The sequence below is a fragment of the Cottoperca gobio genome, chromosome 21 (genome assembly GCF_900634415.1).
Source record: "Cottoperca gobio chromosome 21, fCotGob3.1, whole genome shotgun sequence".
In the NCBI taxonomy this organism is placed as follows: Eukaryota; Metazoa; Chordata; class Actinopteri; order Perciformes; family Bovichtidae; genus Cottoperca; species Cottoperca gobio.
In genome coordinates, this window is record NC_041375.1 from 19782520 (window position 1) to 19799930 (window position 17411).

At 40.7% G+C, this 17411-nt stretch overlaps 1 protein-coding gene across 10 annotated transcripts in view; it reads right to left on the bottom strand.

Annotated features, from left to right (window-relative positions):
* Nucleotides 1-8962: 8962 nt before the first annotated feature.
* dachd (dachshund d) overlaps nt 8963-17411 on the bottom strand; it is a 93289-nt gene continuing 84840 nt past the window's right edge. For 6 of the 10 annotated variants that reach the window (XM_029459081.1, XM_029459078.1, XM_029459076.1 and 3 more), the window contains exons 8-11: nt 16252-16399; nt 15420-15578; nt 14283-14351; nt 8963-10240 (exon numbers count right to left, since the gene is read on the bottom strand). In XM_029459081.1, coding sequence (XP_029314941.1) covers nt 10203-10240; nt 14283-14351; nt 15420-15578; nt 16252-16399 — 414 coding nt within the window. In that variant the 3' untranslated portion in view covers nt 8963-10202. The remainder of the gene's footprint in view (nt 10241-14282; nt 14352-15419; nt 15579-16251; nt 16400-17411) is intronic. The other 4 variants (XM_029459082.1, XM_029459080.1, XM_029459077.1 and 1 more) reach the window with 2 other exon arrangements.

The window sequence follows — 17411 nt, forward strand, 5'->3', positions numbered from 1 at the left end:
GGAGCCAGCCAGCTGGGGAAGTGAATATGTAATCATTGTAAAATCATATCATTTCTGCATATTTGAAGACAGCTTAATAGAGTTTGCGTGTCAGCACACTATCAAATGATGATCAGAGACAGTCTTGCTGTATTTGGTTTTCTAAATAGTGCTTTGTTGGACTACTTATCTTAATCACGATGAAAGTGCTTCTCATTCTTGGGTATTACGTGTTTATTGTATGTTCCTCGCTATTATAAATGTTGAAACAGATTTCGGACAAATGACTCCTTTAAATATGAAAAAAATAAATATGGTACAGCAGTGAACAGCGTACACCGGGGGTACTTCTGCAGCTGCCGGGCACCAGGTGTAAACATTGTGGAATAGCTCCACCATTTTGAAAAAAAAGAAATCACAATTAATGCACCTGAACAGTGCACGTGTTGCAATCGACAGAGCTCCAAAACAAGTTAACGAGCGAGCGAATTCAAAAAAGTTAGCTCATATGAATGGATACATGGTATTCATATTGAGCAGTGTCTACATTCTATATTTTGTCCCTTCTGTCTGTTAATTTCTGTATATATTTGACGATTAGCACCTACATACCACACCACATTCCCTGTAGGTGCAAACTTACTTGGCAATAAAAAAGATTCTGATTCTGATATAAATAAATAAAAGTGTTTAGAATAGTAAAAGTATAATAAAAGGTTGAAATGTCCAGCTTATGCCACAGTGGTCGTGCTACAAAAGCAAACTTGACCAAACTAACATAAACATCAACAGTTGTATTAAGAATATTGTAAAATGATCGTGACAATATAATTTTAGTGAATTAATAGTGTTAATTAACATTCAGTTGGTGACAATGTAGGAGTATTTTTTTTGTTAGGGCCAAAACAAAGCTTGTTAAAGACTATTACATATCAATAGTGGGTAAAAGCCATCACAATATGTCCACGTGACCTTATTTTGACCACACATTAATACTATAACTTCAAAAACGCACAACTGAAGCAGTTTTTTTGCCACCGAAATGTGTTGTTGTGTTAGTAACGACGTCGAAAACTGAACGTGTCGCAGTTTGCTTTTGAAGCACTGTTCTGTACACTTTTACTATACCATTAGTCTTCATATTGTTCCCATTAGAGAGCACAAGGACATGAAAGAGAGCCCATAACGTTATATAGATACTGTACACATCCAGCCTCGCCTGGGCCTCCTCGTCTACTGTACGGCATTAGCAACAAGCAGCTGCCTGCATTTACATCATTTAGCGTTTCTCTCAGGGCACTTTAATACACTGAACCTCTCCCCTGGTAAACTTTACAATAGGATGTTGAAGGATACTTCTGGACTGCCATAGGAAATGAGAGGCACATGTGTGTGGATGTAGTGGTGCAACAGCGGGTTCCCCCCCCCTGTGATGCCGAGCTTAAGGGCTGCACAATAAGACTAATGGATTCCTTTTGCGGACAAACTAGGTTAAGCGCATGAGCTATTGTTCTTATCGGTGTGCAATGATATATCTCACAGAGCAGGAACCGTGTGAGGTATTCATCGTGTACACAGGATGGCGGTGCAGAAGTAATCTTTTCCTTTGGCAAACGGCAATCTAGTCCTGCATTGTCTTTAGTCTCCATTAAAAGGAGATAATCTACTGCAAGAGTTTCAAATGCTACTAAACTGACTCCAATTGACCCTGCAGTTAGCAGAGAACAGGAGAAGAAGAGGAAATGTTTGGCCTTGATTACAGCTGTGTGTCTATTTTCGCAGATTGTTCTGTTGCTGATTCACACACACAGACAGCCACCATTAGCACGTATAAATAATGTAAGGCCCTCATCTCTCTCCGTTTTTTTCTTTTTTTCTTCCAACTCTCTACTCAGCTAAGTGCCTGCATGGAAACCTTGGCCTCCTCCTTGTCAGGTTCTCCATAGATTAGTATAAGATTTATTTTTAAGTCTGTATAAAGCAGCATGTTCTTGACAAGTGTTCCGCTCAATGCATGTGGGAATGTTTTTAATTGTATCATGTGAAGTGGAATAGGAGCTCCGGTGGGGACTGTGTCAGATTGTGTTAATATTTAATCCGGTCTCACTTCAGTTTCCTCATGATCCACGGTATCGTAAAGAGCAGAATGAGAAAGCAACATCACAAGACGGATAAAGAGACACGAGTAAAGACATCATAGCTCCAGGACGCCGCCTCGCTGTGGCGTTGTGAAGAAGCTTGTGAAGACACTATTACGACACTCCACTTGTGTCTCTCTTCTCTGCCGAGGCCCGGGCCATTGTGCTCGTGAACAGTGAGTGATATTATGGCAGCTAATGCTAATGCACTCGTTTCAGCTGATGTGCATCTTAAGAGAGCTGACTGACACATTTGCTGTAAAAGCAGGTAGAGAGGAAGTGCGTGTGTGTGTGTGTGTGCGTGCGCCTGGGAGGACACAGTGTGAACCTGTGTGTGTGTGTGAAGAGAGTGAGACACAGAGAGGGAAGGAGGGAGAGAAGGAGGGATGGAGGGGAGAGCGAGAGAGGCCTTTCACTTCCTCTGTGTGCACATCACGTCTCCTCTCCCTGAGCTCAATTACAGGATTGATACTCAGAGAGGAAACTTCATCATGTCATACAGATGTCTTCACTGGGAGAAAGAGGGAGGCGATGCATGTTGTCATTTAACGTGACATGGTCTGTGCTCATTCAAAACAAACAGAATGAGAAACAGTCGGACTATAGATTTCATTATAGGCTAATAATAAATAGGGAGCACCAGTGAAGAGTGGGAACTCAAACACTCACCATGCCCGCTGGATAGAGAGTTTAACAATTCTGCTGAGTGAATTAATCTGAAACAATAACTTGTAAACAATAATACTCTTTCAGTGAGCCATTCAGCTCCATCATAGTAAACATTTTTTATAACCCAGACAGCTCTATAAAGTGCTTTAGGCATCATTGGGCACAACCGTCATTAGTCAGTGCCTGTGTGTAAATCTGAATAAAATCACCGTGTTGGTGAAGCTGCGCAGACACACAAGCCCGTATCTATTTTACAGTGTTTCATTTCAAACGTGACACAAGCAGAGAACACACTCCGCCACAATGGCTGTGTTTTGCTTTAATTTGATTAGGTTTTGTCTCAGCAAATGCCAAGTCCTGTTTTGCCTCAAGAACATATCTCTTAATCACATTCCATCCAGGCTGTCTTTCATCTAAATCTCACAGCCGTGGCTCACACCCAACTTTATTTAGCTGAAAGGTAGGAAAAGAAAGCACACACACACACACACACACACACACACACACACACACACACACACAAACACACACACACACACACACATCCAACAAGAGGGAATACAATGACAAAAGCCTAGCTCTCATCTCTGTCACATAAAGTGATGTTTTGTGTTTAGCTCTGTGCGACTGAGCTGCGTGTGTGTGTGTGTGTGTGTGTGTGTGTGTGTGTGTGTGTGTGTGTGTGTGTGTGTGTGTGTGCGCGTGTGTGTCTGTCTGCAGGGCTCAGATCCATGTTGTTTGGTTTGTTTCTCCATTAAGAGAGCTGTAAAGGAGAGGGAACAGATGGCTGCTGGCCCGCTCTGTCCTGCATCCTCTCACAACTGCCACACTTCCTGTGCGTCCATTAATCTTCTCTCACTACTCCTGCAGCACAACTTTATTAAAACAACTCAGGAGAGAGCGAACAACAAGCCTGCGCAGCTGTCAGGAGCAAAAGACAGAACCATTCGTCCACAGAAGAACGGCCTCGGATTTCTAGACGCATCTGTAAAACAGCTCGAGTAGAATCCGCTCGGCTTTCAAAGGAGGCTTCTGCAAAGCGCAGGCTGCAGTGGAGACACAATAAATGCTCATTACAACGCAGCTGGAGCTGCTGTTGTTGCCGAGTTCACAGGCGTAGTTTGTCAAACTTAAACTTGTGAGGCCCGAGCTCCCTGCCCAGGACGGACTACTGTTCTCCTCCTGCTTTGAGAGCATGTGGGAAAGTAATAGTAAAGCTTTGCCTGAGTGATGAAAAGCCCGTAAACACACAATCTACAAGCAGTCTGTCTAATAAACAAACTGCTGAGATTATGACTTCTTAATGCTTGTTTGTTTTCAGAAATGTATAAAATGTGGCTAATTAGTGTGAAATCAGAGGAGCCTTTTCCACATAACACGACATAAAGTGAGAGATAAACGATGGATGCTAAAGAACTACATGTGTTGCCCTGCCTGATAGTTCTCACAGGAGGAGATATATTGCTACTAGGCGGCCTGCGCACATTTACATGTAGCACGCTGTCACGACAAACAATCTGGGAACGTAGCTCTATTTGGCCCTGCACTCTGTGTCCGTAGCAGTCAGCGGGTAAATTGAAAAATCAATTCCAATTTAAATTATTGGAATAAAGAACTCCAGGAGATGGAGATAAAAAAAAAAAGAAGAAGAAAAAAAAAACTCTTCTTCTAGATCCCCTTTAATTGGAAAGTCATTTCTTCAGGGCATTCTAATGGTTCTGAGGGAAGATTGCAAAATAAAGTTGATGAGCTGGGGGGGGAGGTTAATAGCGTGCGTTTGTGTTTGTGTGTGTTCGACTGACCCTGTGTGTTTTCTTTGCTCTGCCACACAGTGTTCAGCCTTCCCCTCCCTTATGACAGAGGCACCAAATGAAGACTAATCCAGCGGGCTCACACACACTGAGACACACACTCCCTCACGCCCGTGGTCACTCGTCTCATCCATCTGCTATCTGGGGGAGTGTCGGGGGCTCCTGGGTCAAACTAAATTAACCATCCCTCGCTCACAATTGTAAAAATGTAATTGACTTAATATAACCAACCCTGGTGATTTGGATACTCCTGTGCTGTGAGTAATTTTGTGAAAGCTTACAGACACTTCAGACCTGAAGCGTCTTCAAAGTCTAATATTGATGTTTGTGGCTCATTTAAAAAAAAAAAAACATGACAAATTGTGAGAGTAATGTAAGTTATTGATATTGTAACAAACGGTTTGGGATTCATTTTGTGGATCAACTCCCTTTATTGATGTTTACCGTGATGACATAATTCAAATGGACATTTCATACAAGTCTACTCATGGCGAGGTATGGAGGGAAGGAAGTACTTAAAGTGGCGATATTCCATGTTTTTATATTAACAGTGGATCCGACGACTATCGCCCGACTACGCAGTTCCCCGACGTTTAGGTTTTTACGAAACGCTCAACTCTTATCAGTTTCGCAAAAACAAGCTATTAGCAAAAAAGCTAATATACGCTACGTACTCAGCACCAAACAACAACACAGTCAGTGACTAGCTAAACATAGCATTTAGCAGCGACTGGTGATGACCAAACACTGAGCTAAAAGAGAAAGAAAACAGGACTTCAATGTATCCGATGGCAGGAAACACAACTTTAAATGAATGCTAATAATGCTAATAATGCTAATGCTAATAATAATAATAATAATAATAATAATAATAATAATAATAATGAATAATAATAATTAATAATAATAATAACAATAATAATGAATAATAATAATGAATAATAATAATAATAATAAATAATAATAATAATAATAATAATAATAATAATAATAATAATAATAATAATTATTATTATTATTATTATTATTATTATAATAATAATAATAATAATGAATAATGTTGCTCCTTGTCTGTTGGATTTGTAATATTCAAGTTCTTGCTTAAAAATGGCAAAACGGCTCTTCCTATGCATTGGTTTACCCACAAACGAATGGACAAGGTGAGTTACCTGTTAACCAGTGACCAGAGTTACACTATTTAGGATAATTGTGAAATTAAATCATTAGAAAATAATATACAAATCATCTAATGTCCATCATTTCTGCATATGTTTGTGCAAAAAACCCCTTTTCACCTCCATCATCTCTTCAGCTCATCACAAGTGTAAGACTTAAATTGGCATGTCACGAGCCGGCATCTGGTCTTATATCAACTTCACACAGTCTTGTGTAAATCAATCTAGCTTTCGTTGGGCGCCTCTCATGCCAACCCGGTCCGAGACCTTTCCTGTGCTAGCCTTGTTGACATTAAAGAAGCACCGTGCGGAGACATTTCCATTCAAGAAACTTGTTGACATAGTTATCAGACATCAAAGAGCCTTGTGTCATTTTCAAAAGGCCTTATGAGAGTAATGGAGATGTTAAAGGGCGTGTTGGCCCCACACATCACAAAAGGATGAGAGGATATGAACACGCTTTGACTGAAAGACTGAAAGAAAAAAAAAAAAACACATTCTCCAGAGAGAGAGGGAAGCGCTCGGCTCCATTTCCGCCTAAGAAGCGCAGAGTTAAAAGGTGGACCCTGTACAAATGAAACTCAATTTCACGCCACATTATCCCTCCCTGTTCTCTTTCCTGGCTTTCATTTTCATTAAGACCAGAGACAATCATAAATTAATAATTACTGCCGAATGTCTAAGCGCAGGCCGCAGTCCTAGCTCTCCCCTCGCCTCTGTGGTCTTCCATGTTCACGCTTGCAAAATGTTAATTTAGGTAATGTGGCCTGGCCCTTGTCAGATAAAACTGTTTTGTAGTTTCACTAATACATAATGGTCTATCTGATTAGGTGACATTAGTCCTATCTTTCAGACGATCAGCCTGCACCTTCCTAATGTCTCTCCCCAGACTCGGGGCACCACTCAGTTATCAAGAGACATGCAATATTACTGCTTTCACTAAATGGCCATCTCCTGGTCCTGATGATGAGCAAAGAATTACAACAGTTGAGGTTAGCAATGGCAAAAGTAGGACTACAACTTCATCCATCTCTTGTGTAACTTTTTATCCTTTAAGTTTAAAAACATTATAATAATCTGTCAGCAGTGTCAGGGTGTTTCTTAAGCTGGTCAAGCAAAGCACAACACATCAATGTGCAGTGTGATGTTAGGCAAGCCAACAGTGAAACAAGAGGAAGGATCATGCGGAATAATCACGTCTGGCTGATGTCTTCATGAGAACATCTCCACGTCAAGCCAAGTAAATAAAGCACACGGCTCACGCGGCTTTGAATGTACAATGAGCGCCGTGCTTTCCACACTACAGTGAAGGGGAAATGTAACAACACAGCTATAATGCACATTTGGTATTTAAAGTCTTCTTGCCTCATGGTCATATTTGTACTGAATTGAATTTATTACAAAATGTGCAGTGATATGAAACATGTAGCTGCAGGGCCTCCTCTCTCAGATGGCGGTGTAGGAAAAAAAAAAAAAAAAAAAAGGCATCAAATAGAGAAATAAACAGAATTTCTGAGTAATAGCTGCAAACAGCCCACGTTTCAGTGAATCTCTCACTGCAGCAAAAAGAAGGAACGATTGAGTCATTAAATGGAAAAGTGGACGTAGTGAGTTTAAGTTTGGCGAGTCTCAACTCAACGAGAAGCATGGTCTCATGATTGATTGCCCGTAGTGTGTCATATTGTTCTTTCAAGGTTGATTGAAACTTTAACCTCGTTTTTTTTTTTTTTTAATAACAAGAAGAAAAGCTTGAAATATTATCAGGCCTTGAATTTTTACAATGCAGCATTGAATTATGCAGCAATCAGTCAATTATTCATCTCTGTGGCTGCGTTACGGCCATGCTTTAAAAAGCATGCAAAAAAAAAAAAAAAAGAAACCGGGGAATGGGCCGAGCGTGCTGCGTCAACACATTTCACTCAGAATTGCTTACTGGAGAAATTTGTCTCTCAATGTCGATTTGGTGTTTTCTTATGCGTTTTAAGAGCCCCGTACCTGTTACAGCTGCTCTGAAATGATCCCTGTGGATAACTGTCGCGTCTCGAGAGCAAAACAAATAATGTCACTCAAGAACAGTCAGCACAGATTATAATTAAAAAACATACACAAGGAGAAATGTGTGAAGTGCCATAAAAACTGACAATGTCACATTTACAAAAACAGAAGCATTTGACAAACGCAATGTTAACAGAACAGCTTCATAATTTCTTAACAACTCCCCCCGAAGCTCGAGCGTTATATAAAAGGGAATATTATGATGCATGACCCTACAGCATGTACAACTGCTTTAAAAGGACTGTTGTTTATTTTATGGTGATATATTGTGAATCAGTGTCATACACTTCAAAGTACACATGAAATAATTTATTAACAGTGAGCTTGGTCACACCCTCATTTACATAATTTATATAGGGCTAAGCCTACGCATTTCTTTTTGAAAAACACACTCACACATGCAAGTCAAAGGGTACACACGCATCCACACTCAGTGATAAGGAAAGGTTACACAAGATATTCTCATCATTTGATTACTCGTTACAAGTGAAGAACAATATGCTCATTTATTTTTCTACAGTATACCTGCAATTTTTCTTTTTTTTCTTAGGCCATACATATGTAATACATAGAAATAAGTCATAAGACTGAGGGCTGAATATGCCAAAAAACACAACGATGATTCATAATTGCAAAAACAAAAAAGGAGCTAACCCCCCCCCCCCACCACCACCACCACTTGCTTACAGTTTTTTCAGATCATGTGTAATGTTTGGCTTCTGTATCGAGCTGTATCTGGAATGTTAAAGCAGTGTGCGACCCCCACCTCAGAAACGTTGCGACAGAGAAGTGTGAACGGGCAACACAGTTAACTCACATATAGTTTATCATCAACATGTTAACTTTATTTGAATTTGAAGTACAATGAAGAGATGATTCGAGAAGCTATATAAGTTATCAGTGACAACAGACCTAGACACTCCATTGAGAACAAAAAGAACAAACACATCGTGAACATGGGACACTCTTCCTCCTCCTCCTCCTCCTCCTGATTGTAACACATAAAGGTCTAAACTGTTTTGCAGTTAAAGGACTGACATCAGCTTATTATGTCTAGAGAATATACACAGGTGTTTCAGCACCAAAGATTCAAAAGTCTTGAGGGGAAAGTAACAGAGAAATGATAACTTATGCATTTTTTTTTCTTTTCTCATCAGGATATCAAGAAACACTCGAAAAAACAAAACAAAAAAAGGAGAAGAAAAGTGTGTTTGTGTGCGTTCAACAGGGATTTCAGCGAAAAGTTGTGTCATGACAAGTGATCATAATTAGTCTGGATATTTTTTTTTTTTTTTAAAAGCATAGAGAGGCGTTGATTTGTGTGTCTCATGACAAAAAAAATGTACAGTTAAATTCCAAGAAATATTACCTCTGTTACAAAGATTACAGTATTATCGACAGCAAAAGTCTTCATTTTTGAAAGTGAAATGTTTGATAATTATGTTTTCAAAATCGCCCCGGGCTTGAAGTGAGTCAACCCTAGTATTTGTTCAGCACAATATAGGATTTATTAAATATCATAATTCCAGGACAAACATTTACATGCCTGCATGCTTTCTCACCAAAATGGCAGCTATAGGAAAGAATGATGGCTCAGAAATAGAACAAAACAAAACTGTAGGTTTATATAAATGGTGGTATTGTTTGCCTACGAGCTCTACCGCATACACAATACCTCTTAACGTTATATACACACACCTTATCAATCCACTCGGAGTTCTCCTATCAGCTATCGTCACATCTTGTATGTACAACAATGGGTAAAAAGGAAACTTGATTGTATTGTCATCTAATTTAGAAAACATGAAAATCAAACATCAGTCGTCTCTTTTGATGAACACATGGATCCATTCACATTTTTTTTTTTTTTTTTCTTTCTCCATCTCCGTCGCCGTCGTCGTCGCCGTTTTGAGCTTCTCAAAAAATTCAATTTGAAATACAAAAACAAAACTTCAGTCGAATTTCTTTTTCGAAAGCTTCCCCTCGCCGGCTGAGATAACAGTATAAAAAATCTTCAGTGCTGTGAATTTACGACTTATTACCAACAGTGTACCACGGGTACATTTTTTTACTGTGCTCAATATATATGTTTATCCTTCACGTTGGCCGACCGCCGTCAAAACCTGCTCTATCAAACTACTTAACGTTGGCCTCTGTGAGAAAAAGACTTCTTATTCTACATTCAGACACAACCTCCTCCAGCATTTGGGTGAACACAGCATTTCCATTGAACTTCTAGAAGCAGCTTGACTTCTTTCCTCTACTAAATTAGCCTGGATAAGGGCTCTTGAGAATCTTCATGGGTTTTCTTTTCTTTCTCTTTTTTTTTCTTTCTGAAATTTCTTTTTTCTGTCCTCCAGCTCCTCGCGGCCTTATCAGTACATCACTGTGGTTTTCAGGAACAGTCTTCCATCTGCAACAGAGGACACACAGGAGCCGACGATTAGCCAACAGCTAACATCCTGCTGACGCAAATGCACAATTTCAGGATGTGATTGTTGATGAAACCTAACTTCAAAAAAAAAATGGTTGCCCTCTAGTCTTTTCACTTTCAGCCGCGTTAATATGGATTCGGAAGGAGAAAAAAAAAACGATTTAAGGATAAGATCAAGTCGGCAACCATGACGAATAAGATTAAACAGCACGTACAGTCAATTACTTCACTTGCGATACATATGAGACATTATAATGTGCGATGGGGGTGAGGGAGAACCAACACAGATACAGTGCATCAGTACAAATATAAACACAAATGATACCGTTACATGCATATTTTATTGACGATAACCACACTCCAGGCGTCAAGAGTTGTACGCCACATGTGTTTAAGACATCTCTACTGATACGCTTGCTCGAACATAATACTGCACTCATGATGTAAAGCGCTCTCTAAGTGACATTTCCTGCATGGAAATAGTGTTTATTGAAAACGTCAGACATTCCTCTGCTGCGTTATCTCCAGACACCTCCAACCTAACGAGCTTTGTCCATTTCCAGCGAACACTCTTGTCTGAGTGTTCGCCTGAGCGAGCAGTGCTGCTCCGACGCTGAGCTGGTAAAAGCATCTGTTAGGCACAGCTCAGGAGCATGTTTGACGTTTATTACCTTCACATTTCCTCTGCCGGAGAACGCTACAGTAATGCCTTTAAGAAGCACACCTCTCTATGGCAGCGCGCCTAAATAATTCAATGTTAAAGAGAAACGCACACAAAGACATTTAGCAGCGCAAGTTGTTGGACATGACAGAAGCCGCTTGCGCAGGACATCTGAGATAATGCTCGACTCCTGTTCTACAGAGACGCTGAGAATACACACCGGTTAACACTTCTGCTGGGAGTCTCACTGACAGCATCAGGTTCTTTTATATAATTAAAAAGATCCTTTTATTTCATTTTTATATTTTTTTTAACCACTAAAAAATTGGGTTTTTAAATCTGCACTCATTACATTATTAATATTTTATCAATTAGTCTGGTCCCCACCAATCATCCTGTTTTATAAATCGCCGTGCATGGAGAGTGGAGACAACAAAGGCTTGGTGTGTGTGTGTGTGTGTGTGTGTGTGTGTGTGTGTGTGTGTATGTATACAGTACGAGTGTTGAGGAGGAGGAGGGGGGTGGGGTGTACAAACACACAGGCTAATTACCCAGCACTGCCGTAGGTCTCAAAGGCATTGCACTATTGCTGCCTCTATTCAAGCAACAACCACAGAGTTCTGTGTTAAAGTCATTACAGCATGAATGCAGCGCGATGAAAAACAGACAGCCAGGGAGGGGGCCGGAGAGTGCTAAGAGTGTGGGCCGGGATACACAACTTGACACACACACACACACACACACACACTCACACATACACACACCTTAATAAAAAGAGCAGAGGGAACATCACACGCTCACCTCGCAGCCTGTCTACCTGCCTCCCCCAGCTTCAAAGTTTGTCGGGGTGTTAATGAAAGACCATTTGATTATTTGACGGACGACGATATTAAACGACGTTCGTCGAGAGACGGTTTTAATATCGCGGCGTTTGACTTCTAATGGATGAAATTATGGCGTAAGACAGGAAATGAGTGAAGAGGTCTGATAAGATAATCTCACCGCTTCACATCCGGACGCAACATTAGCGCAAATGTTGAAACATCTGCTTTGCACACATGACGACAAACATTAGTGACGTCTTGACACATTGTTTTATGAACGACCGCCTCATTAAAATATGTTAAAACTTTAGTATTTTTATATTCAAATCAAGATGAAAAGTTCATTAAAGAGAATAAATATTTCATTAGATGCTAAATAAAACAAAGGGATTTTTTGGCTTCTCTCAGCATAAAATTCCTTTGAAAGATTAATTAATACATGTAAATTATGCAAATTATGCCCATGCAAATATTTTATGAAGACAATTAAGGGATCCATTAATTACAGTCTTTTTTGCTTCAGTGACATTCATTCATTTAATTTTAATTTCACTTTAACTGTTTTGATGTTTAATCTTGCAACAAAGAACTTTATCTCTGCGCACAGGGTCGTGTAAACTTGCCGAACACATCGAGTGGGAAGCGGCAGGGAACCAGAGAAGATACTGAGGGGAAGATATTCACATGTGCACCGTTGCCAGGCAGTACTGGCGAGGTGCAGTCCCAGTAGCTCGCCTGCCTGTGAAAAGAGCCACGCTCCCTCTTGGACTCGATTCAAAACACTGTAAAAGCAATTAATAAACACAGACTGTGTTAATATCGCAGAATTAGAGAAGTGTGACAAAAGACAAATAGAAATAATTAGTTCTCTAAAATTATGCCCTCATTATTTCTTTTCCCCCCTCCCTCTCTCTCTGTCTCTCTCTCTCTCTCCATTCGCCTGCCTGAGTTTGGAGTTGAGAATATACCCACACATTTCTCTCGGCTTTCATGCGAGTGATAGGCTTGTTTTTTTTTTTCCTTCCTCCTTCTGCTTGTGTAATTTATCAACATCATTTTTTTTTTTTTTTTTTTGCCATTTGAGGTTAATTATACGGCGAGGCTCGCAGAGTAGAGCAGAGGAGACATGGGTGGCAGACAAATGCTTCTCTAATTGAACGAAAACACAAAATGCAGCCTGTTATTCACTTCCCCTCCTTCGTCCCACTCTTCAAGGCAACGATCAGAGTGATGGAGAGCGCAACAAAGAAACGATGCGGCCTTCATTGTACTCTTCTTACCCGAGATTCAAACGTAACATTTGAAGAATCCGTTTCATTTCAACCAAGTCTGTACATTTTAAGCAGGTCAACGGCTGTCGCTGTAAAATGAGAAGATTCAACACGTTTAATTTGATACAATTAAAGTACAAAAAGGGCCAGCTCTTCATATAAGTGTAAAAGGAATTAAAGCGGCTAAATGTACTAATTTGGTATGAAATGGAGGGCTATAATTACGCTGTATCTGAAAGTTATCTTTGTATTTAAATGATGACATATGGATTTCCTTTTTTTGGACATCAAACTGCTTTAGATCCCCGCAGTGACTGAATGACATTTAATTAAGGAGGAGTCATCATTTCTCCTCGTACATTTTCTTTCTTTTTGCCCTTTCAAAAAAAAAAAAAAAAAACATCAGTTCAAGTAGACTAATCAGACATTAAAGAGTTAAAAGGGAGCCAACTTATTCTTGCACACAAAGATGAATATTTTTCCACTTTTAACAGCAAATTACACGGAGCATTTCCTCACATAAATTGGGACCTCTCCCGCTGATAAGGGCAGTTCTGAGCACACGCAGCCGCCGCGTATTAAAGGAAGACGTTGGGAGTAATAATGAGGATATTCAACCTCTGCAAGGTGTCTTGTATCTGGGTAAACACAGATAGCAGACAGTCTACAGAGGTTATCACGAGAGCACCCTTCCCCAAACACACACACACACAGCACCCTCAAGGCTAACAAACAAACAAACCATTAAAAATGTACAAGGCTTATTCATAAAATGGATTGATTTGCCCCGTTTATTACTATCAAAGGGGGGATTCCACTGCTTTTTGTGGTTTTATGACTCATTAATGCTTCCTGAGCTGTAAACAAAACCACTTCTTCCGTTCTTTCTCTGTGACATTCTAGCTTAGTTTGTTTTTAACTGTTTTATCTACTGTATTGTTACGCTGATCCCGCACAGATCTGTGTCTGAAAAAGCTTCGCAGCCACTAAAAGTCGAGCGAAAGAACAATATTATTTCTGCAGAAAACCAATGATCTTGACCTAGTGCTGTGGCCCAGATGGCGAGCTGTATGCCTGAACAGCAGGCACAGAAACACTAATGTTCATAAACTGAAGCGGTGTGTATGTGAGGGAGAGCGAGAGAGGAAGCGAGGGCGGGTGGGGGTGTGTAGGGAGGAGGGGGGGGGGGGAGAGAGGAAAAAGAGAGCAAGAGTGAGAGCCAGAGGAAGAGAGAGAGATTTATTGTCTCATCTGAGCCCCTGTACCTTGTATTGTCCTTTCAGCATCTGTTCTTCCACTGCTGCGGTCACTCTCCATCTCAGGGGTCAGAGAGTCTGAGAGAAGAGAGGGATCACCGCCGTTAAACATCCCTGACATCCACCTATCACAATGCCAGCTTCACGGCATCGTTCATTCAAAAAACAAGAGACTTCAAGCTACTATATCTCCGCCCGCATGTAGCTGGAACGCGTGCATTGTGCTCGTCTGCGCAATTATTATTATTAGTGCAAAGAAAAAGATACTCGAATCCTCCATTTAACACTTCCGTTAAAAGTGCGACCCCTGCATTTCAAACGTTGGCTCAAATAAAAAGCACAGATGTGTTGCCGTGTCAAAGGTGAAGACGCACTCGCTCTGAATATCAATCGTCTTCTTTTGACTTTGTAACTGGTCTTATAGCGCCGTACTGTACTGTACTGTACACCAGCGACCTGATGAGGAAACACTACCAATGATCCGCATTACTCTTAAACATATTAAAGTTAAAATGAGATTTTACGAGTGTCTGAACTAAAATAAAAGTAATGCATATCTGTATTTAAGTTTAGTGTGTAAACATGTGGTCAGTAACTTTAAACCTCTGCAAAACACTTGACATGTCCTGTAATAACCCACAAATACTTTTGATCATCGATGAATTACTCTCTAGTTCCAGCTTCTAAAATGTGAACTTTTGCTGCTTTTATATATTTCTCTAACATTTTGGGTATTTTGGACAGTTGGTTGGTTAAAACAAGGCGTGTGAAGACGTCACTGTAAGCTCTTCTTTCTTTTTCCCCCCAATATTATGAGACAAATAATACACAGATTGATATGTAATGGAAACGTTTGATATTACCATTTTTAAATTGCAAAAAGGGGTTCTTATTTTTAGATCGATGAACTTGTAAGACTTTTTCTAAAGGAACCCCTCGTACAGAATTCACATTTTGAGCAAAACTGCTATAAAAGTAGAGCTCGGGATCAGATAACTTTATTAGTATCGCTAGAACATAATTACGCTTTTAACTTTGATTTCCTGAAAAGTCACATTTGCTTCTCCCCCCCCCATGTGTCCCACTGAAAACCCCGCTTAGCGTCTGAAAGTACTGGAAGTGAAATGTGTAGCAGAAGTGTCTCACTGTGGAGCATCTGACCGTTGAGTGAACGCATGCTGTCGGAGGGCGAGGGCTGCTTCAGAGTCTGCTCCACCTGCTCTCTCCTCTTGGACTCGTACTCCAGAGCTTCTTGGAGTTTCCTCTTGGCCTTCTTCTCCTTCTTCAGACGCTTCTGAACGATCGCTGCGATGAAGGAAAGTGCACAGTGACGATAAATGAGCTATGGGGCGAATTAGCGCAGCCTCATTTCAGACTGAAATCTGATTATTGTAGCAGGGAAAAGATCATAAGCTCGTTGTTTTTTTAAAATCTAGCACACTATAATAGAAAAAAAAGGGAAATCAATTAAACCTAAATATTTGATAATATATAAAGATCCTCCTTAATAAAAGAAAATACTGGCTGCGACTTAACACACTGCTGGAGGGAATTAAAGCAAATTGAAAAATGTATTGGGATATTTTTTATGAATTTCTCTCATTAAACATAAACGACACAGTTAGCATATGAAGCTGATGCATTTAACATGAGACCGAGAGAGAGTTTCTCTAAATGAATGTGTATTACCAATTACGTCAACTGACTGAGAGCGGGAACGCCGGCGCTAAGCAGATCCCTGTATGTGTAACCAAAAGGAACGCAGCCGCGCTTGTCAGTGTTGGAATAAGAAACATTAAACATACATGCACACCCGGGTATGTACGTTCAGGAGCTATCACGTCTACATGAGCGCAGGCCTGTGAAGTCTGAACTGCTGCGAAAATACACACGTTTACGCATGCCCACACAAACACACACACACACACACATATGGCTGACGGGGAGGATTCAGTGCCAGGTATTCGTCAGGCAGTACCTCTGTTCTTCTGCTCCATGGTGAGCTGCTTCTCCAGAGTCTCCCTGAGCTCCCTCTCTCTGAACAGCTCCATCTTCAGCTCCGTCTTCTCCAGCTGCACCTGCTTCTCCTGAGCCCGCGCGTTGTCAATAGCCACTTTGAGCAGGCCCTGCACACACACACACACACACACACATATATATATATATATATATGTATAAAGAATGTAGACACTTAGATACAGAGAAAAAAGGCAGAGTGGAGAGCAGGGTAAGAGAAAGGGATGTGGGCTATTTAAGAACTTCACAAAGTGACAGAACACCACAGTGAAAGTGTGTCACAGCAGTTCTTTGCACTGCCCACAGAAGTGAAGCAGAACACAGCAACTCCACTGCCGCTACATGATTCCTTTCACCTTTGCTGGTCCTTGTGAAGACGTCAGTAAATCTTAGCTGCTCCCACAAGATCCAAAGTTTTTGTAATAATATATACATTTTTAATAATGCATAATGATAGCTCATTTGAGAGTGCTGGGAATGTCTGACCCCTTTTGGTCAAAGCGGAGAAATACAAGCGCGGATAGACGAATCCACTTCGGAGCGGATCTGAACCGAACCAGAGTAAAGACGGCTTTATTGAGAGAAACGCAAGGCAGCCCCGTCACGCTGACGGTTAGGACGGAGCTCACCTCTTGGTCAAAGAGCCGGTGTACTAAGAAGAGGATAAAAGGTTTACAGGAAAGGTCAGCATCTTTACTCTACAGCGCCGACTCTTTATATCTTCCTGTTCCTCACGATGCTTCTCCTCCTGTTCAACCGCACGGTTGACAATTGCAACTGGATTGGAATTGATATACAGAATTAGTCTCTGTAGCACATTTCCAAGCTCCTCACACGGCACAGCGGGAATGAATAATATGAATGACAAGTATCTCATCATGTATCAATTACATTACTGCCATTCCAAATATACTCCTGACAGTCGCGAAGTGAAAGATGCGAGACTGCGTCCTCGAGCGAGAGCTGTACAGTGCCGCCGCCATTTTCATCACAATCATTCCCCGTCCACACGCAATTATATGAAATGCACCGGGCTATATCTTACTAATTGTTGATTCTTCTGACCCCAATTTACTCTAAGTTGCTTTATCTTAATGTTCTGCTTGGTTTCATTTTGTTGAT